The sequence below is a fragment of the Serinus canaria genome, chromosome 6 (genome assembly GCF_022539315.1).
Source record: "Serinus canaria isolate serCan28SL12 chromosome 6, serCan2020, whole genome shotgun sequence".
NCBI classification, from domain to species: domain Eukaryota; kingdom Metazoa; phylum Chordata; class Aves; order Passeriformes; family Fringillidae; genus Serinus; species Serinus canaria.
Genome location: NC_066320.1, coordinates 31,831,375 through 31,854,542, shown reverse-complemented (window position 1 = coordinate 31,854,542; position 23,168 = coordinate 31,831,375). Strand labels below are relative to the sequence as shown.

At 42.3% G+C, this 23,168-nt stretch overlaps 1 protein-coding gene across 2 annotated transcripts in view; it reads right to left on the bottom strand.

Moving 5' to 3' along the window:
• ZRANB1 (zinc finger RANBP2-type containing 1) overlaps window positions 1–22,848 on the bottom strand; it is a 43,404-nt gene extending 20,556 nt beyond the window's left edge. Inside the window, exons 1-3 of one of the 2 annotated variants that reach the window (XM_030241034.2) lie at window positions 22,695–22,848; window positions 10,706–10,803; window positions 9,127–10,023 (exon numbers count right to left, since the gene is read on the bottom strand). In XM_030241034.2, the coding sequence (XP_030096894.1) occupies window positions 9,127–9,940 (814 nt within the window). In that variant the 5' untranslated portion in view covers window positions 9,941–10,023; window positions 10,706–10,803; window positions 22,695–22,848. The remainder of the gene's footprint in view (window positions 1–9,126; window positions 10,024–10,705; window positions 10,804–22,694) is intronic. The other variant, XM_030241033.2, reaches the window with a different exon arrangement.
• Window positions 22,849–23,168: the final 320 nt, after the last annotated feature.

Sequence of the window (23,168 nt, the reverse complement as noted above, 5' to 3'; positions counted from 1 at the left end):
ACAGTTTGATTATTCAACAGTGGTCTGAAGCAGAGAAGTTCCAAAACAACAATTCAACTTCAAATTTTAGTTATAGAGTATCTACCCACTCATTCCAAAGTCCTAAGAGGCCAGGGCAGAAGAAAAACCATACACACAGTACTTTGTAGTTTTGTGCTGCATGTGTCTGTCTCCTGTAAGGAAGACATTCCTGTTCCTCTCCAGCACTACTGCCTCATTCAGTGCCTGCCTGTGTGTTCTCCCCAGATGAGTTTTGTCCAATTTTAGTTCTTGCTCTGTAGGAGTCAGAAGTGCCAAGTGTAAAACTTTATTTCCATGCAAGAAATATTTCTGTCACTGATAAGGCAATTCCTCATGGCTGTTGCAATGATCATTCCAACCAAATACTCCAAACTGGTATTTTGTGTGTGTGTGTGTAGATTTGCATTTGTAGCCAGATAACAAATCAAATTGCTCATGACCTGCCCTCTTAAAACAAGTTATACCACAGCTCTGGCAAACCCAAGAATGAGAGGAAAGAAGAAATTTGATAGAAGAGCAAATTCTCTGCTATCTTATGATATCCTTATTTTTGTATTATTACATTAATTTAGGAGAAGCACCTTGTTAAAGATTAAAAGGCACATCACCCCAAGTATTTTAACCACTCCTACTGACACAGGAGAGACTCCTGTTACCACATCTGCACCCTCCACCACATCCCCCAGACAAACACACCAAAGACCACCCAAGAATGGTAGGTGGCCACTCTGAGAATCCAAATATCCACAACTGATTTCAAAATTCAAACAAATATTCCTAAAACGATCTTTTGGTGATAGATGATCAGACCCAAATCACATCCCAGCCAGCCAGCCCATCAAGCAGTGCATTTTACTACAGCCTACTACTGGGAAATTCATCATTTTAATTGTTCTTCCAGCCCCCCACCCTCAGCTGCTTTATTATCATCCCACTCTTCATCAAACCTCAGCAACAACTGAGATCCAAGGCTGATGCTGAGGTGATCACATGAGGTTTGGCAATGCCTTTTTCAAGCACCAACTACTACAAGCTGCAAAAAGGATCCAGATCAGTGACATGTGCTCTATGCAGCACTGCCAGTTCTGGAAGTTTATTCCCACGTCTTGCAATACTTGACATTCCTCAAAGCCCCATGTCCTAGAATTACTAAAATTGTTATATAAGCTGTCAGTTAAAAAGTACATTTCCAAACTTTGCTGATGAAGTTTAAGCTAAAGCTCAAGTAATACATCTAAACCAGGCAAACTGAGTATGTTTTCTAGGCCTTAAAAAAAAATATAAAGAAAGAAATGTATTTTTAGTAGTATTTTAGGTATTGGGTTGGTGTGCTGCATGACACAAACCAGCACAGCTACAGCTCATGGAGAGATGGCAATGTGACTGTGTGCATGGATACTACCTGGTCATCCTCTCTTCTTTAATCCAAACAGGTTAAAATTACTCTTTATAGCAGGGGGAAGCATCAGGAAGTTTTTGTTTGTCTAGTCCAACTCACTACTGCAGGGCTGATATTCCTTGGGCATTACAAGCCTCTTTGGCCCCTCTGAGCCACAGGAAGAAGTTAACATTTCTCTTTACCTGTTCTACCAAGTATTTGCTCCACTGTAGCCACTTCAGAAGAACAGGGAAAATTTCTGATAGCCCACCAAAATTCCTGACAGCCCTGCTTACAGTGCCAGTCCATACAATCCAAGGCAGCAGTGAACACACAATATAGTGATAACAGGCAGACTGTCAGAAATATGAACCAGAAAACACAAATCTTGCCTCAAAACTGTAAGGTAAATTTGCCTACATGCACCACGCCTGCAGTTCTGAAATTCAGTATCACTATACTAAAATGAGACCTGAATATGTTTATATTGACAATAGGAGGCACATTCCTACAAAGGCTTTGATTTCTGTGGGATGAGCCAAAGCCTCCAATTCATTAAGTCTATTTAAAGAGAGCTCAAAATCCCCACTGTTTATGAGAAATACTACAGAAATATTTATTGATGTTATAATTCCCAGCATTTCACAACACAGAAGTGCCTCATTACTTACACAAGCAGACTGAATTGTGTCCTGTGCCAGTTGGATTATTCCCCACTGACACCCACTGCATTCCCCAGCCTGGTAAAATGTCAAAAGGAAGAGTGGCATTTGCCTTAAGATTGTTCCCAGAACACCCGGGAGCCTCCAGGAGCTCAAACCCTTGTGAGGGCACAGCCCTGACTGGCTTCAAGAGCAGCACAAATGCAAACACATCCCAGTGACTCAGTGACTGCTCCTGATCCACACAACCACAGCTTTCCTTTAAAGGAGACTCCAGAAATGTCCCTTTGCTGTTGCCCCTGAATACACCAGTCTTTGTGTACCCCTAAAAAATTCTGCTTTGTCAATGTAAAATCTCTGACTATAGTCTGACATCCTAAGGGAGAGGACAGAATGCCAAGTGCTGCACCCAAGTCGTGAGAAAATAACAAGTGCAAGTCAGAATTCTGCATTTACAGGTTCAACTGTGCTCCCATTTTGCAATTCAGGCATTTCCTCTCATTGGAAGACTTTCACAGCACGAGGAGCCAAGGTTTTTTTCTTCCAGCAAAGCCCTGCCTCTTAGAAACAGCACAGATCAGACATTTGCAATCTCAGTACACATTAGATGATAGAAATTAAGAAGGGTATTTCAAAAGACTAAATTTAAAAAATATTAATCACCCAATTATAACTCTTACCATCCTGATCCTCCTTCAACTTTTACAACTTCTTCTTTATTAGATGTCAATATTATCCTCATATTAAATAAGCCAGAAATAGCTGCTAAAACCAAACTATTTCAGCTTAAGGTGCTATTAAGTTTATTCTTTAGAACATGTAAATATTTATAGGGTTTAGTGCAGTTATAGAAACTTGGAAAATATGCAAGATGGGATTATATAAGCATTTCTAGAAAACCAAGTCCTGGTTTCCCTTAGTGCACTTTTCCAGTGGCATCAGAACAGCCAGACAGAAAAGTTCCCAAGGAAAATACTACAGCACAGCCTTTATTTACTTCAGTATCTTTCTGATAGTTGTGGGGCACTAGCTGGCACAAGCTGCAAATGCAGTAAGCAAATTCTTTCAGCTGACTGCTGTAGCTGTGACTATCCAAAGAACAACCTGGGATTAGGGATTTCTGGGATTCAAGGAGGCAGCAATGCCTCCAATAACCATCTTCCATCTGAGCAGACTGCAAAAGGAAACACTTCATCTTAAGGAGGTCGCTGTGCCTCCTGTGTGGGACAATGCCTGGCAAAGAGAAGGAAAATTGCCCAAACAACCAAGTCACACATTTTAGAAGTCAGAAGTGGAGACAGCTCCTGCTCTAACATAGATCAGAGACAGAGCCCTGTGCTGCGTCTCTTCTGCCACAGATACAACTGCAAGAGGTCTGTCACATACATGCTCTCATTTACTCATCTAAGGACTAATCCTAAGACTGGTTTAAGCGTCAGCAAGTGAGAGGCTGATCAACTGACCCACTAAAACCTAATTCTGACACCTGTTAAGAATCTCTTCTCCTCTAAGACAGACTGCTGAGGACCTGTGGCATTTTCTGGAGCTGAGTCAGCCCTCAGGCTCTTCCAGCTCTTCACCAGGGGCACATCAGGTGGCCATAAATGAAGTTTTATTGATAGTAAGTGACTCACAATTTCAGCCAAGGAAGAATTTCTCCTGAAGGACAGATTGCTTTGTAAGCAAATGTAACACATCAATTTATAAAAAAGAGGAGTTGTCTGAAAAACCTTTATGGGCCGTTAACACACCCTTCTGCTCCTTCTCTTTTTGGATTTCCAGGGCCTCCCTTGTATTAGTACATAATCAACAGTAAGTCACTCTCCAGGTAATGACACAGGGAATAGAAACTTCTGTCTATTAAGGGGTTTTTTGATTCTTCAAGCCCAGCACCTTGAATCAGCTAAAAAAAAAAAAAAAGAAGTAAGTGCTCCCAAGAAGACATAGACATGTACCTAAAACCTGAAGCCACTCAATGCATGAGAGCATGAATATTGGTTATTCTTTGTTCCATGCAAAGAGCTCTTCTCCCTACATACAACCCCTGTAGTATGTTCTGAATGTATCATTACAAGACAAAGCAGCACAGATGCAAGAACTACAGCTTACAGATGTCCTTCTCCCTCTCCAATCTGTCAGAGGCATCCAGACCCCTTGTTATTTGCAGGATTGTACCTCAAAGGGAAGCTGGACAGTGGAAAATCATTAAAGTTAATAACTAAAGTCAACCATCAGTGCTTCTAAGGGAAATTGAAATAACTGGTTTTAACTTGATCATTTATTCATTGATAAAATATCACAGTGTTTAAGAAAAGTAGTCAAGAACCAAAGTAAAAGGAGTTATGATTTTCTGCCAAGGAGTAGGCAGGCAAAGTTCTCCTCAGTCTCAAAGATGTACACACACAAATGTATAAAGCATTTATGACAGGACAGATGAACAGGGCACAGATGACATTACACAGAGCTCTCCCAGCCAGGTGAGAGTTGTGATCTTACATCACTGCTACCTGGCCCAGCAGCCAAGGCATGCTTCCCACTGTCCCAGGGGAACAGGGAAGGAGGCTGGGCTGTACCACTCACACCAGGGACTCTTCCCCTCCCAGCTATCCCCACAGGCACTGTCTGAGTCCCCAGGCACAGCCAGTATGCAGGGCATCCCCTGGCAGTGAGTGATCCATGCTGCACTTCCCTGAACAGTTCCAGCCCAGACTGACAGCAGCAAGGAGAGGTGCATGGCCTCCCCTGGCCTCCTAGTCTGTTCCCACCCTTACACTTCCCACTCCCCTAGCACAGCATAAACAGAAGCATCAAGGCTCAGCTGTACCCTGGATGTGATGAGGAAGTCAGTCTGAACTCACTACACCAGCAAAGAGAAACAAAACCCCCACACCTCCCACAGAAACATCCCCTAATCCAGCTTCATTTTCAAACAGTCAGGAGGACAGAAAGGGGCACCTGGGATGACTCTGGGGGGCAGTGCCAGCTGGAAGCACCTTGTTCATGTCAGTTTCTTCAGGCTGCCTTTATGAACACTCAGAGAAGAGGCAGAGGCTCTGCAGGACACAGAGCAGGAGGTGCCTCTGTGTCTCCCAGAGCTGCAGGGCAGCGTGGGACACAGCCCAGCCAACTCCATACCAATGTCTGGCCAGGGAGACTCTCCTTGCCCACAGTGTTTCTGAAGGCTTGGGTAACATATCTGGCACTAATTCAAAAATCTAATGGCATAAAAAACCCTGTAGGAGAAATAAAACAGTTGACAAAGGAAAAACTAAGCAGACATAAAAAGGAATACTAGGAATGAACTTACACTCCTTTTAAGGATGTACTGCAAAACAAGATTCATCACAGATTGCTCTAAATACTTTGGATTTGTTTAAGAAACACACTCTTAGTGGTTTCTCTCACAGAGCTAAGAAGAATGTGTGCACCATCCCCACAGGGAGCTCTGGCCCACGACAGCAATACCCACCTGACCTGAACCAAGAGAAGAACACACTCCTGCAGCAGGTGACAAACAGGTGGAGGAGAAAGGAAAAGGGGAAGAAATGCAGTTTACTTTTAGTCTAGCAGCTCAAGCTCAGGAGTTGAACTCACAACTCAAGAATCCCCAGCAATGCCCTTCAGCAAACACACTCTGCCAGCATCACTGTCAAATCCAGCCCTGAAGTGCCAGGAGATGGGAAGCTCCAGGGTAACACCCAAGCAAACTCTGGATGCCAGAGAGGTTTTACAGGCACAGCCATCCTCATCCATTTGTACTCCATAATCCACAGGCAGCTGGAACCAGCTTCACCAGGTCCCACAGGAACTCCTGATTGTTGCACATCACATTCTGTAAGTCCCACAGGCCACCAGGACTGCCTGACAGCCTCTGCCATAGGTACCTTAAGTTATAGAAAAGGCAATAAAGTTTAATTTAAGTACACATCAGTTCCCTCCCCTAAGAAATGAGTCACCTTGGACTCAACATTAATCTTGTTCTAGGCCACTGTGGTAGCAAACATTGGTGTCATTGCAGAAACCATTTGTAATTCCTCTTTGTAATTTAAACTGGCATTTGGAAGAAGCCAGTAAATCATGCTTACTCCAGTTTCTGCTAGGATTTTAATAAATTTTGACCACATGAATCAGTTTAAAATCTCATCTTTCTGAGAAAGAATCACCCAACAGATACAGTCACTTTGAAAAAAAAAAACAAACAAATCAATAAAAAAAAGCAACATTCAAGTACATTTGCTGGCAGAGTTTGAATGGGGGAATACCACTAATCCTTCTGATTTGGAAGGAATACCCTCCATCAAGGAAACTATTCATGCTGAAAGGCAAGAGCTGCACTCATCACATTCTGTCCAGCCTGGATTTGCAAGGAATAGAAGCCTTGATGACATGTTTACTTACCAAGGGGGGAAAAGCATTAATGGATGTTTCCAACAAAACAAAAAAATACAAACACACACACCTTCTTAAATCTACTTTATACACATCTCTCCATGTTTCAGCTAAAAAGAACAGATGTGGAAAAGAGTAGTCTGATACATGTTTTTTAATGAAAATTGACATTAAATTTAAAATCTAGTAAACAGAATTTTGTACTGGAGTTGAGATGTGAAGAGGGAGTTCAACCAAACAGCTGTCCTAAAGTATCAGACATTTTCCTTGGTACCTTCTGACAGATAATATCTTCTAAGAGAAAAGAAAATAACCACTCTGCCAAGAATTCCTCCTACTCCTTTAATCGTTATTTTTAACTTCAGGGCTAACTTCAAAAGTTAAAATGTTAACATCTCTCCAACAAAAGATAGATACAAAGCAAATGGACCCTCCACAACTGACTGATCTTAAACTTGGAGGTTTCAGTCTGAAGCCCCCAAATCCTTGTTAGGCACCATCTGTCAGATGGAGCAGGGTAACACACAAACTCTTTGTCATCAATGTTCACAAATTTACTTGGTATTTAACAAGAACTTGTCCTATTTTATAATTCTGCTTGGCTTAGGACTGACAAATGTTCAGCTCAGCTACAACTTCCCAAGAGTTCCAGCTGGCAAACAAACAGAACTCACTTAGTAACAGTGACCCACTTGATTTGAATGGTAAAAACAGATGCTTTGGGCAATTATTCAATAGACAGTTAAACTGGTTTAAGAATGTCACAGTAAGATCACAAGCAGAAATTCAGCTTATTGCTTTAATGATTGCTGGCTGAACTGGTGTACTTTTGTAGCACAGATACACTGCACCACAACCAGAGACAAGCACAAGAGAATCCATGTAACCTCCATCAATCTTCCTAAGGTTATTCCTATTACGAGGAGTACTTGGGGGAAAAAATTATATCTGCAATAGCAAAATGAAATTCTGAGCTGAAAAACAGAATTACCAGCTTTGTTTGCTGGTTCCTGTGCCCCCATCATCCCTCTCCCCCAGGGGTAGAAGAGGTGTTTAAGTTAGAGAAAGAAATCCATGAAAGTTTTCAGCAGGCAGCAGTAAGAATCAGCACACAACTCCAGCTGCATTCTGCTTTTCTCACCAAGATCCCTTCAGACCAAATCATTATTGCATTACAAATCTTCCATGAACATGGTTTTGGGATTTATGTGCAAGTATATAGTCACAAGCAACATTAAACACTTGCAAACCCACATTCTTAAATATAAATACAACCCTTCCCACACAGGTTAAATCAGAAAGTGTGAAATATTTTAAGTAACATTAGAATACTTTAAAAAAAAAAATCACTTTTGAAAAACCAAAGGGAAAAAACAGCCTAATATTCAATAGAATTGTTATCAGAATGCAAGATAAATACCCTTTTAAGGCATAGGAACAACCTCCAACAACTGACCCTTGGCACTCAGTAACTTAAAAAACACCACACAGGATTTCAGCTGCTTCATTTCAGAAGGAATAAAGGTTGTAAGGAACGGGAGGTATCAGGAAATACTGAGGCATCTCTTTCCAAAAGGAAGTGTGCATGTCTGACTACTCACACAACACAAAAATAAACTAGAATATTTATTAGCTCAGAGAAACCAAACACAGCATACCCACAAAAACATTTACACCTGATCAAATATGTTAAACAAAGCAGCTCCACTAATTAGCTTTTTGATTACAACAACCATGAAGTGACTTTGTGAAACATTAAGGAACAGCATGAGACATACTAGTGGAGCCAGAGTTTCAAATGAAGTGTTTTACTCTAAAAATAGTTGCATATTTCAAGTGTTGAACCTGCTCGTATGCTGGGGCACGCGATATCTGCTTCTGGGAAGCTACAGCACAGGAGTTAACTCACAAGGTCAATAACTGAAGAAAACCCTGCTCTCACATGGCTCTGTTCTTTAACAGCACTGCGAGAATTATCCAGCATTTTCTTAGGAAAGCACTAAAATACAAAACAGAATTGGTATTTGAATGTTTTTTGAAGCAGCTGACTTCAAAAATACTTTCAGAAAGCCTGTAAACATTTACAACACAGTATGTGTATTAATACAACATTATTACTTTCAAGGTCAGTATTACACATGCAGTTTCTTGGAGCTACATATTTTGGTGTTATTTTTAACATCTGACAGAGCATCTTGTACTGTTGCAAGCTCTACACTGTTTACAAATACTCCCAAGCTGCAGCTGCTGACTCTACAGAGCATGTCTTGCCATAGCAAAAAGAAAAGTAATTTTAACTATCCATTAATGGCATTTTTTACAGTACTATGTGCACTCGTGTTCTGTAGATTGGCTATATAATTTTTCCACCTTTTGAAAATTACATGGGACAACAGGATTTGGTTACAAGCATATCCTTTTCTACAAAAGGTCAAAAAAGTCCAAGCACACTTGAGAGACACGTCTAACCCTGTTCAGATTATGGATGAACTTCACAGCCTCTCTCAGCAGGTGCTATTTCAGGAACCTCTACATTTGGCTTACTTTTTAAAATGGAAATGCAGAGATAAAAAAAGCTGGTTTGAAATCAAATGCCAAGTTTCTGTTTTAATTCTTCATTCTCCCAAAATATTTAACCGGCAGCACAAGAGCAGAACGTAGCAGTAAACAACTTACCCACACAAGCATTTAGGAACAGCCAGTCAGTCTTTTTCATTCTATTTTTTATTTGCTTTAGTTTTTTGAAGTCAACTTCAAGCTCCTCCTTGCTGCCAACAGCTCCAGCCAATTCAATTCTTTGGAAGTCCATTTTCACATCAGATTCACGTTTGGTTGTTGGTGGAGATCTTCTTTGGCTATTACCACTACTAGAGCTGCCTCTCCACCGAGCCCTGTCTTGCTCGTTTATGATGGAAGAAGCCTCTTCTGTGTCTGCCAGTTCTATTGCTTCAATGTTGTTGGGTCTGGGATGGTCACACACAACACATTTCCTGGCCTTGGCCCAGTTTTCATATGTACAAACAGAACAAGTCCAGTGCTGAGCCCTTGTGTTCAGTTTATTTCTGTCATTGTATTCCTCACACGGATCCACAGAAAAAGGGACCGGCCTGGACCCGGAGCCTGAGGACTGAGGGGACTCCGTGGGACTCCTGGTCCTGCGCTGAGACAAGCACTGGGTACACCTTATAGCTCTTGGCCAGTTCAAGTACGTGCACATGTGGCACGACCATTTATTTGCACTTTCCATACTGTAGGATGATTTAACCCTTGGTCTTGCACTGGAATCCGGGCAGATCAAAGGACTGCTCCCTCCTTCAGTGCTTGTAGGATCCCAGTCCCTCCCGATATCACTGGAGCCACTTTTGAAAGGATCTTCTGTGATAATTGTTCCACTGGGTCTCTGGGCACGACACATGGTGCACTTGATTGCAGAAGGCCAATTCTCATATGTACAATACTCACAGGCCCATTTAATTCCACGCTCTGTCATCGTGCACTCCTTGAAATGAACTGCGGCGAGCAGAAAGCTGAGGAGTCAGAACACACCATCAGTACACAGTGCCAGCAAAGGAGCTGTTCAAAACAACAAACAAATGAGATTTAACCCCGTGGATATAAAAATCAGGCTGGCCTAATGGGCAGTCTTTTTTATTTGATATTATTACAACATCTAAGGGGATTAAAATCACTATGAAAAGGGTAAGACTTGACCTACCGGCATTTTACATGCAGATTTCGGGATTTACTAGTGCAAAAATGAGAAAAAAAACCTCAGTACTGCATTTCTGAAACTCTTCAAGTTTGCACAGAAACTTCCAAACAAATTCAAAATACCCATTAAGGACTGAGAATAGTAGGAAAATGACCAAAACAGCTACAGAAACACTTTATAAATATTGAATTATTAAGATAAAACTCAATATGAATACAGCACTACAAGAAAAGGAACACAAAGTCTAGGTCCTGTAACAGACCTCACAGGATTCGAAGGACAGAGTGTATCAGGTGGGCAGTTACACAGTGAGTAAGCAGCTCTTTCAGAAAAAGAGGGCATTGGAATTTACATAAAATACTTAGAATTGGAAAATTTTAGAAATGTGCTTAACCAAGACTAGGTCTTGACTGGACATCACCCATATCAGTAGTGTTATGAAGTGAAAATGCCACTTGAAAGCAAGTACAACCTGTGTGTGTTGGCAGGCTAAGACAGTATTTTCATCCTACAAATTCAGGTTTTAAGCCAATTCCAACTCACTTTTTCTCTAATGAAGAGGGGATTCTGTCTTCATGCTGGCTCAGACCTTTTCTTCAGATTGCCGAATATGAAGGATGAGACTAAGAAGATAACTATTCCTGTAAACAAAATGAAAACAGACTCATTACGGGTTTCCTACTGGACCTGAGTAACCAGAAAGTTAATGATTAAATGCCACACCTATTGTAATCCCAATTTACTCAGTTAAACCCAGTCATGACCTGCTGAGGCCATGAGAGACTGGTAAAAATAAACCAATATTTAAAAAAACCAGTGGCCACACAAGTGGTCAATCTGCTGAAGTAAAAGAAGTAGATCCAAGCAACAAATTCACACCAAAACATCCATGAACACTCTCACTGCAATCTGAAACTTTGGATGGGGAAGGCAGAAAAAGCTTTGTGTAGAGAGCATAATAGAGGGAAAGGGTGAGGCAGGTAGATAAAGGACAAACAGACAAACGTACACAGCGTTTCCTCCCTTAGCCCAGAGTCACCCAGTGTAAAACTCAACAAAGTGCTGCTTTAGAAAATGCAAACCTGGTTAAATACAAGCTTGTCACATCACTTGGCCAACACTTGTTTATCATATTGCTACTCTCTCAGCTAACAAAACCACCCAGAGCCTAGGAAACTAAAACTCACAAGCTGCACAACAGGATTAAATGCAAATTAGACACATTAACCCAAAAATTAGTTAATACCTGTTCCCCAATTAGCCAGTGTTTTATGAGTTAGTACATTCTTCACTGAAATACCTCCACACACACACCTTGCTCTATCAAGGCATAGCTGAAACTTCTACTTAAATTTGTCAGCCTTACTCCTACTATCTCCTCCTGAGGACTCCAGCACTGAACATGGGTTTTTTCCAAGAGCTCAAGTGATCTATTCAGCAGATCAGGTGGCTGCATGAATGAGGGGCTATCGCATGGCTGGGACAGAGGAGAGGGCAGCACTATCCTTTTCCATAGCAATCCATATTTATGCTGCATGAAAGCTCAGAAGTAATCAGGAACACAGAAAGCTCTCTCAAAGCTCGGGTTCCACAGTACTGCTTTGAACAGCCTGCAGAGCACTTCACTCCCACCTCTGCATTATAAAACTGTGTCACACTGAGGAATGTGCTGAAAAGGCAATCACATTTCCTGCTGCTTCCCCTCCACCATTCCTGACAGATGTCCATGCCCATTTATAATGGGGAAAAAGGGAGCTGGATCATACCAGGTGCCCCATGTCTGTGACAAAGTAAATGAAAAATACATATATACAGGAGAATATATATATACAGGAGAATACAGTAAGTGAAAAATACATATATACAGGAGAATACAAAGTTAATTTGATTTTACTAAAGGTGACTTTGCAAGGAAGACTTTTTGGGAATTTTAAGGAAAAAAAAATTCCCTACTTTGCCCAAGCACCTCCTATATGAGTACACTAGACACTAGATTTATCTAATTCCATTTGGTCCAAGCTTTTCCCTCAGTTCCCAAAATAAGGTTTTTCATTACTTTCTTAATAAGCTTCTTCTCTCTAGAAACAGTAGAGATTTTTTAGGAATTAATGTTTTGTAGTTAGAAACATGGGAGAGTTGAACAGGAATACAGAAGGCAAGAGCACACTGCCCATGCACCTGCCCACTGCCACCAACAGACTGTGCTACCAAGGACCACCAAAAGTGCCTGTCCCAATACTCCAATGCTTGAGAATAATTCCTACTGGAGCAGAAGTTGGTTTCGTTGGAGTAGGCGATGCTTCCCATCAAATCTATAAACATTCTGAGATGGGTATCTGTAACTGTACATGGGTTTCTTTCCCTGCCCTGGTTTGTAAGGCCCTAAATAAAGCAGTTCCCACTGCAGACAAATCCCAACCCACATTTGGGATGGGGCATGAAAACAAGACATCATCTGTTTTAGTGATATTAAAACTGGGAAAGGAGATTGCAGCTCCAGTTGGAAAGCAGCTGGCTGCAAAAATAATCTAAACAAGTACTGAGATACTACTCAGGAAACTAAATAGCTCAGGACACCCCACGTTACAGGAAAGCTTTCGTAGGTATCACAAGATCAGCTTTTTAGCTGCAATTATCTTCTGTGCCCCTTAAAAAGCAGATACCCACAGACATAATTCTTATAGAGGCTGAGTATGTGCAGCTTTGAAAGCCTCTAAGATATGAGCTCACCACCTCCAAACACAAGGCCTCAGGTTATTATGAAGTAAAGAATATAAAAAGGCTCAAGAGAGCAACACAATTTCTCTTTCTTGACAGCTCTGCAACATCAAGTACAGTGAGGAAATTCAGCACCAGGGGTTTTTTACTGTTTTACTATTTTTTACTTGATCTGACCTCCAATTCTACCCACCACGGTAGCTACCATAGATGGGCCTGGTGGGAGCAGAGCTGGAGGTCACAGGCACCAGACCCACCCAATTTGTTTACATCAGGAACTGCAGAGGCAGGACAAGGGGAAATGGCTTCACATTGAAAGGGAGTAGGTTTGGATTAGGTATTAAGAATAAATTATTCCCTGTGAGGGTGGGGAAGCCCTGGCACAGATTGCCCAGAGCAGCTGCGGCTGCCCATGGATCCCTGAAGTGGCCAAGGAACAACAGGGATAGTGGAAGGAGTCCCTACCCATGGCAGGGCATTGGAACAAGATGAGCTTTAAGGTCCCTTCCAACTCAGACCACTCTGTGATTCTACGATTTACTGATGATACAGCATCTCCATCCAGCCACAGCAGTTTGAAGCTTATTACATTTTTTCCCAATTACTTCTTTGACTTGTTTTCAAGTCAACTTGTTATTTTAGATTCCTCACAGAGGAGAAGCTGAATCACAGAGCGCCTCCTCTGACAGAGAAATAGCAACACAGTGACTGTGAAGTGCAGGTGCATACCTTTATGTCCAAAAAGCACGAGCAGACAAGAAATTAAAACCCACAAAACTTCAAACAAATTCCAGTTGATCAGTTTAGACAGCGTGCTGAGTATCTTCTGGACATACTTGTAGAGTAACTCAATACACTGAAGAGAAAAATTAAGTTCTGATAAATAAGGAAAAAAAAAAAAAACAAAAAAACCCAAAAAACCCCACCAAACTTAAAAAAAAAAAATCAAAACCTTATCAGATCACCCTTTTACTACATGAAGTCAGTTGTAAAAGGTGACCTAGAATAACCAGTTTTGTTTGCTTTTTTTTTGCTTTGCTTCAGTTTTTAAGAACATTCTTCTTTTTGGGTGCACGGGAAAACACCAAACAGCTCACACAAATTGGGAAGAAACAAAGAAGTTCTCAAATACCACTTTTATGACAGGATACATTACACTCCCTCAATCTAATTATTCGCTGTGTCCAGAAGTTGTTTTTCCCTTGGCTCAAACAAGGAACAATATGGATCTCCACTTCATTAAACCATCAAGCCCCCCCTGCAAACAGGCCAGATGCTGATTTAGACCAGTCTACACCACAGATTTTTGCTGGGATGGTGCGGGCATCTGTCCTGGATGAAACCTTACGTAACCACACCAAGCAAATCAGTGTTCCCACCTCGAATTCATTTTGTTCATGTCTATGGATTTTCAAATAAAACTGCTTTTGTGTTTAGAGGAAAAAGAGAGCCCAAGGTGCCAACTTCAGCCTTCAGCAAGACTTGCAAGGCGAATCAAGAACCACTCTCCTTCCCCCCTGCAGCTGCCTCTCACAGGCTGCTCCAAAAAGAAAGGCAGGCTGGTTTCTTTATTTTAAAAATGCTAAAGCAACTTTTCAGATGAACACAAGAAGCAGAAGTACCTTTTTCTGAATGAAAGGGATCTCTATAACCAAATGCAGAATCTATTAATTCAGCACTTCAGGAGTATAGAAGTAAAACCTTTCACAAATCCTAGCTTTATTTTCCAAGGTGGACATTTACTGACTTTCTTCTCTTACCTTACCAAACTTGCTCTACCTTCAGGAATTTGCTCTTCTTTCTCAATAATTCAGTATAAGCCTCCACAGATCAGTATATTAAAAGCAGAAAGCTTGAACCTGGGCTTCAGTAGTTTGATGGAACTAACAGTAAGCTCCATTGTCATCTCCTCAAATTAATTTTAATAAAATTAAGAACCCTGACCCTGTCAATGGAACAAACAGATCAGATCAGCACTGAATCTGGAAGCTTTGCAGTAGTATCTATGTAATATAACAAAGAATAGAAAGATTATTGTGAAGCCACAAACATAGAAGCATTTTCTGCATTAGCCCAAACACGCTGAAGCAAGGAATTTAACAAACAAGCAGTTTGCTTTGGTTGTTAGGACAGCTCTTTAAAAAGGCAACGATTCAGTCCCAAAGAGAGCAGCAAAAAGGAGAAAACACCCTGTCATCTCAGCAAAAGAGCACTGGAATAATTTTCTGCAAGCTGCTCTACGAGGTGGGGGTTTTACATAGGAAATGTTGATTTCCTTGAAGAACACCAGCTGGCTGAGCGCAGTGCCGACAGCAGGAACTGGACTCAGACTGCAGCAGCCACAGAATGCAGAAACCCAGAAACCCTTCCACCAAACAGATACAAGCAGGGTTGGGAGGCTCTGTCTGCATCATCCTCCCATCCTCAGGGCTGCTCCAAACACAAACAGACCACCTCTGCTCTCCCAAGGAGGGGAGCTGCTCCTCTGCTCCCCCCAGCACTTCTTCTAAAGAGAAGAATCATCCAGCTCAGACTGGCACAAATCTGAATTCCATTGAAGACCCAATCACTCCCATGAACATCACAACACAATTTATAAACTACAGCAGTAATGGTGCATGAGAAAAAAAGAACTGTAAACAGTCCCACAGTTACAATTAAAGTATTTTCAATCTAGCATGTTAAGTGACTTCTAACATTTTCTTCAGTTTTGACAGTCCAGATCACCAAAAAAACTCCTTACTGCAGATTTTTAGGTATGACCTGCCTCACTACCTAAAACTTTTATAAGTGGGGAATGAGTTAAAATCCAGGAGACTTCAGCTCTCACAAAGAAACACAATGCAAGAAATACAGTTCTCTTAACAAAAAAAAGCAAGTAAGTAAGAATTAACTTCTGAAAACATTCAGAAGTGTTCATTGGGTGAATTCAGATGGGTTTCATTTACATAAAATTAATAAAAAATTATTTTCATTCTGCTTTATGGATTCGTATCTCATTTCAAAGCATCTTAAATCTACTTTATTAGGTATTTATGGTATTCAGAAAAAAATACGCTGATTTTGCTTCAGCTTTCTTTTCAATATTCTATTCACACTTCCAACCCAACTGCTGACTTTTCATAAGCAAAAGAATTGATATGCAGCTTTAATGCAAGACGATGTCCAATTTTGCTAATGCTCCATGCACTAAGAATGGAAACATCTGGGAGGTTTCTGATCTTTGGAGACATCTGAAATACAAGACTGACAATGAACTTTAGGTCTACAACTTAATGTAAACAGATGTGTCTGCAAAAGCTGGAAACTCATTACTGAATTAACAGATATTTGAGAATAGTAAACATTTTCTCTTTCCACTGTCTTTATTTTTATTTTAATGTTTATCTCTTGAAACATTTCTGTGCTCTTAGCCACGACAGTTAACCCTCTTGTGCAATTTGCATGGTGCAAGTTTGCATTTGATTCATTACTCATCTCAAATGGGTCAAACTCCATCAAGCTCTATTACACTTGTGACTAAAAGCCAGGAAAATCTTAACTGATGAAAACAACCTATAAAAACCCAGTAGCAGCAGCTTGCAGTTCAATTCTCTTTCTTTGTCAGGGTTGTGCTTTTGTTTTAAGCTCAATTAAAAGTGAATGACTGTCCAGATGAGATGTTACACATTAGGATGGACTAAATACAACTGCTTAGAAACCAACACCATTTGGGCAAACAAGGGTAAGCAGTTTAACAGTTACATAATGCACAGCATCTCCCACACAATACTAATCAAAACCCAAGCAAAATTACTTAAAATAATGAGCTATGATAGAAGATTTGCATAAATACAGCCAGCAGCGTTTAATGAATCTGACCATGAACAGCAACAGATGAATACTGACTTAAGATCTGCAGTAACAAACACACACAATAAACAAAAGAACTGTTAAAACTTTTTTTTTTTTAAAGAAGACATTAGCCTTGGACAAAGTACAGAAGCTGAACAAGATGTTTCTTTATAAAAAGTGAGGTCAAATACAAAAACAGTTTATCTGTGTTTAGACTGTGCCTCAAACACCAGACCCACTTTTGTTTAGCTCTCAGCCATCCTCACACACAAGGAGGAAAACCAGATGTCACGCTCGGACTGAAAACACACTGTGGAGTCAGACATCAAAACCCTGAAACACTTAAACCTGTCCAACGGCAGGAACATTATACCAAGACTTGTACATTTTCTTGTAATTATCCCCTGGACCTCCTCAATACTGGCTGACCATAAATTAGAGCAGGGCTACACAGGCAGTCACCATTGGGAGGAGGAAAACCACCTGCCTCCAAAGGAAACATGGAAACACACGCTCAGCACCCACTATGGGGCAGTTTGCTCTGAATTAATGACAAGCCACATTTAGACACAGCCAAGGACTGTCTTTGGTAAAAGCATTTGCAATTGGAATACACTTCAGGCAAGTCCCAGCTCAAGTGAGCCAAACAAGCTACACTCATTTCATCCGGCTCTTCCTAAAATGCTGGCAAAGCAGAGAAGTATCAAAAAGAGGGAAAAAGAAAAAATAGTAGCAAAAATGCTATTATCACAGCACACAAAGTCCACTAGTGTGGATGCTGCTCTTAACACAGTGCAAAGAACTAGTGCCAAATACCACAAGAAAAACAAATCCAAACTCTTTCTAAAGACACTTACACCAAGTATTTTGTTTTTTTTTGTAATTGCATTTTTTTAAACCATATGATTAGTAATCTGTATTTCGGTCACAATGCATATCTCTGAGTTCATCACTGCAGGGTACTCCACACTCCTGGAAAGTTTCAGAGTAACAGCTCTAAAACAGTAATAACAGGTTCTGGAGTGGGAGTAAGTTTCTACTAAAGGCAACACTGAACAACCTTCTTTAAATAAGCCTTTTAAAAGCCATGAGGTGACATTTCTTTTTATCCCTGCACAGCTAAATAGTAATGGGGAGGTCAAAAATAAAAAAGTAACTAGTCCAGCAGCCCATCTGAGTCCTTCAGCAAGATGAAAATGAGCTTCTCAGCAGGCATCCAGTAAGGGGAAGCCTTTGCAGGTAAAACCTGAACCCCCTGGCCCATCTGTCAGATGGTGTCAATGACAAGCAAAGTCCAGGACAGAACACTCCTGACTTACCAGAGCACTGAGAACCAGTAAAACCAAAAGTAGATCATCAACACTTCTTGAATCCAAGACCTGTAGACTGAGGCTGTTCCAGGGGAGTACTGAAATAACAGCAAGGAATAAACATGCCAGCTGTCTCTACAGATCCCTGCTTCGATACTGGGAAGATGATTGAACACTCAAGGAATACTTTCAAGCCCATTAGCCACAAGTCAAGCTCTCACAGTGCACTTATGGTCCCAACAACCATAAAAAAATAATTTCTCATAAACCAGCAATCATCAAACAAACTTCCTATTTTTTGCTGGAATTCTACACATTTATGAGATTTATGACAGACATTTTTCTTTCCAGATAATCAACTGAATGCACCTAGAACCACATAGTTTTTAAATGAGTGGACCTATAAAAGTGTGCGTAAATTCAAAGTCAGAGAAAGATTACTGATCAAAATAGTTCTAATACACTGAAAAAGAAAACCAACCTGCACACACAAAAAAAACCCAAAAAAAAACCAACCGAACAAAAAAACAGCACTCAAGTTTATTTTTCCTTCCAGAGTCACAGAAATCATGGTTCTAACAGTTTTTCTTTAGCTCAGGATCCCCAACTCCTGAATATGAAGAAGTTACCAAGAAAACAAACACACCTTACCAAAGTTTCTTAATGCCCATAAACTCCTCAGTAAGTCCAACTTTCTCTGTCTTAATAAAAACAGCTTCTCAGGACCAGATGCTAAATCAAACTGAAGTCAAAGAACCAGATGGAGGATTTTGAAACCTTAACATTTGATTACAGAAGTAATGGCAAACATAACCCAAATAAAACAGCACCATGCCTTGGCTTGTGGCACGGCAGGAGGGAGGGCAAGAGGAGAAGACTGCAGCCTCCTTGCTCACCAGTCACAGTTCCAGACACAAGTCCTACTTACACAGCCTTATTTCCACGTGCAAAGCAAACACAAGCCCATCCTTCCAGCCCCACATTCCCTGGACAGCAGGTTACATGTCTATTTTCACCTTGTACCTTGTTCTCAGCACTTCAGGTATTTTCAACTCAGTTCTGAACTTTAAGATGTTAAATCCTGTGTCATCTCCAGCATTTCTCTTAGTAGTAAAAACAGTCCTTAATTTAAAATTTGCAAGCCATTCTTAGGAAAAAAAATAATCCAACTTAATAGACCATAATAAAAATAAACAAACAAAAAACAACAACAACAAACCACGCAGTAGAATCCTTGTCTTAAGAACAAGCAGAAGAGATTACATCAAGACAAACCCAAATAACCAAAGGGAAAAATGCCAACTTCATTGTATCTCCTGTACAGCAGAAAATGCAAAAGGGCTGCAAATGTGGCTGCTTCCTAGGCAAGATGCTCTGCACATACCAGTCACTACCAATGTTTCCACTGTATTACCTGCCCATGTTCCTTGTAAAAAATCTACTATTCCTTCTGCTTTCTTGAACCAGGGACTCCATATCAGCCCCTCTTGAAGACAGTTCCCTCCTCAAACCTCACTGCCCTCATTTCCTGCTCCATCCCCTCCACATCTCTCCTCTCCCTGGTCTACACCAAAGTGAGTTTCTGCATCAATGGGACAAAAGCAGAGAGAAAAAAAGTTGTTTTGAAAAATGCCAGATGGACAAAGCTCCAGTTTCAGTACAGAGCTCCTGAACACCTGCCTATGCCACAAAAGAAGGAAACACAAAATCATAAATATTATTGTAGATTAACACACTCTCAGAATGGTTGTTGAAGTATGACAGTTCTTCTTTTAAAGCATGTTAACTGGTAGACCCCAGAGAGGTTAATTATAAATCCTGCACGTCAAGAAAGCTCCAAAAAAATTAACTAGATACAGCAGCTGTGCTCCAGCCACCAATGATGTAAAAATGAGCACAGTCACAATCCTGTACAAGCTGAAGCAATGACAGCTACACACGAAATGCTATGAAAAGTACCAGCAAAGTGTCTGGATCCCAAATGTATGAAATCTTAATTTGAAGACAAAAGTTTTAAGGTGTAATAAATTCCATTCAACTGACACGACAAAGTTACAATTATCCATGTTACTAAACTGATTTTACCAAGCTACACCATCTGACAAGGGGAATGGCAAACTCTTCATCAGCTGTGTTGAAAAAAAAATCTTTTCAACTTTGCCTTGTTTCCCTCCTCATACATAATACTATTTAAAAAAAATAAAAAATTAAGAACTCTGTTACAGCTAAGCCAGCCATTTTCAGCTGCCAAACTAAAGTTTAGTTCCATTTTAGTACCAGGAGACTGTGGATCATAATTCATCTAGTTAAACTGAGGATTACTTGTTGACATTAATTTTGAACAGCCCAAAATAACCCAGTCTTCAAATTTTGGGGGGAGGAAAGGGCATGAGATTATTAAGAGAACTGGCAGTAGCAGTTTAAACGCTTTGCTGTGATTAGCAGAGAGCACATCACGACCAGGAATGTATTGATCTGAAGTTGTGCTAGAACTGATATGGCAAAGAGAAGCTGGAAAGAGAAACATTAGCACCCAAGTTAATACCACATGAAGGAGCCAGTAAATCTCACTTTAAAGAGCCTGAGAGAACATTTGATTATTTGATTGACTGGATTAAAAATAACCTCCCATTCAATCAGTAAAGTATTTCCTACTTACACTTCTGACTTATTTACAGATCTTTCTTGCAAAGGGCAGCAAAGACGGGTGGGAATTCCTGTCCCCGAGGAATTTACAGGTCAAACAACATACAATGAGAAAGGCCACACACAAAGCTAAAAATGTCCCCTTGACCCATTCTGAGCTGGAATGAGTCCCCAATTAAAGTCACGCTCTTGTGATGAACCCCGTTGATGCTTTTGTGCCACTCAGCATTCCAATTACATTAATATTTGTAATTATACTTCTGAGAGAATGCTAATAGGCACAGCTCCTCAGGAACAGATGACAGCCTCACCAGTGTCACCCCTACCTGCCTGCCCTTGCTTAAGCAGCAGAAGGAAAGTAAAGGTAGCAATTTCTTTTTCTTTTAAGAGAACTACGCCACATAATTAGAGTTTCACAAATCCCATGAAATGCAACACATCCAAAGGCTTTATTCCTTTGAATGCTGTGACAGACTTAAACCAGAGGTCATCCTTCACATATGACATGCCAGCCTCCATATGCTGAAACACCAACTCAGCTTGGGCTTCAGAAGGAGGCCAGCAAAAGAGCTCCAGAACACCTCCTGCTGCTCACCTGTCTCCCCTCCTCTGAGAACTTACTGAAAAAAAAGGGGGGGGGAATAAATAAGCCCCACAAATCTCTTTTGTGAGACCGATAAGCAGATGGAAAAACAAAACTGATTACAACAAATCTCTCCTGAACTACTGTTAAAAGGTTCTGCTCACAACAGTGAGCTCTAAGAAGAGAAAGAGGGAGTAACTACAGAGAAGCCATCTCACCTTTCAATTTTTGCCCCAACAAACGCATGAAAGCACTAAACTCACATGCCAGCTCCACCACTTGTGACACCGCAGGCAGCTGGTGAGCAGAGACTGTTCAAGCAAGCACAAAGCCCGTCAAACAACGTTTGTTTACTACATCAACCGCCAAGAATTCCAGAAAAAAGTTGTCATTATTGCCATGGCTGAAAGTCACCGTGGCAGCAGAAAGTTCTCAGCAGCCGGTCTGTGCCAGCCGTGCAGGACACCCGGATCCATCTTCTCCATCATTTCTCCCACCCGCCGATCCCGAGGGAGCGGTGACTGCTGTGGGGACAGGCTGCTCCTGTCACTCCCAAGGAAGGACTCACAGACACATCCGAAGGACTCACAGACACATCCATGACCTCCGCAGACAAGTTTATCTTATCCTGCCAGGAAGCTGCTGCAGTCTGGGACCGTGAAGGCAGACAGGGAGGCGCTGGCAGCGTGGATTACCAAGGTCTGCCTCGCTCCTCAATCCAACTTTCCTAATTTTTGTTTGGACTTCGGTTCCCAAAGACGAGCACGATTTTGAAATACTTCTCACACTGTACTTTACTTCTGATAAAGCATCAACAATAGGTGATCACAGAATGAATCACGGAGGGGTCTGGGCTGGAAGGGACCTGAAAGATCATCCTGTTCCAAGCCCCTGCCATGGGCAGAGACACCTTCCACTACCCCAGGGTGTTCCAAGCCCCGTCCAATCTGGCCTTATACACTTCCAAGGATGGGACAGACAATACCATGGAAGTTCTGCTACCCAAAATCCACAGACACAACCCATCACTCCCATCACCTACTCCACCACCGCGTGCAGATCCACACAGGCACATCCGACCACGAACAAAATCAAAGCAGGAGGGTGGGAAGAAGTGGGAGGGAGGCAGCACAGGCATGATCTCACCAGGCACACTAAGGCACCACAGCCCGGGGTCCGGAGCAGCAGCCACGGGAGAAAAAATCCGAGTTTCCTGCCTTTGTACGGAGGCTGTGCCAGCCTGCCTGCCCTCAGCAAGCCGTTCCACGCGGGACACCGACCGCAGCGGGATCCGGGGCCGCGCCGGAGGCGCCTCTTCACAGCCCCCCCGACCCCGCAGCGGGTCCCCGGTCGGCTCCGGCTCAGCTCGCCCCCGTTCCCCCCGCACCCCCCCGTCCTGCACCGCTGCCCGAGGAGAGCAATGAGAGCACAGGGGCTTTACCTCTCCGCCGGGATCCGTCCCTCAGTCCCTCAGGAACACGCTCGGAGCACTGGGAGCCGCCTGCGCCCCGCGCCGCCCCCCCCCCCTCCCGCGCTCCCCCCCCGCTCACGACATGGTCTCTCCCGAGGCGCCGCGGCAGCCGCGGCCGCGGGCGCTCCCACTCGGCGCGGCGGGGGGGGGGGAGGCTCTGCCCGCGCTCCTCTAATGGCGGCGGCCGGAGCGGCCCAAAGCAAAATAAACCCCCGCACGGCCGAGCAGCACGTCAGCGCGGCCTGCCGCCCTGCGCGCCGCCTATTGGCTGGACCCGCTCCTGCCTTCCGCCAATCGGCGGGCGGCTCTTTGCGCAGAGCGGTGATGTCATCGATGCCGCGGGGTGCCGCGCGCAGGGCGGGCGCCAGGGGGCGCCTCCCGTGCCGGCCCCTCAGGGCGGGATCCGCGGCACCCTCGGGGCCGTTCCGGGCTATTCCCGGCTAT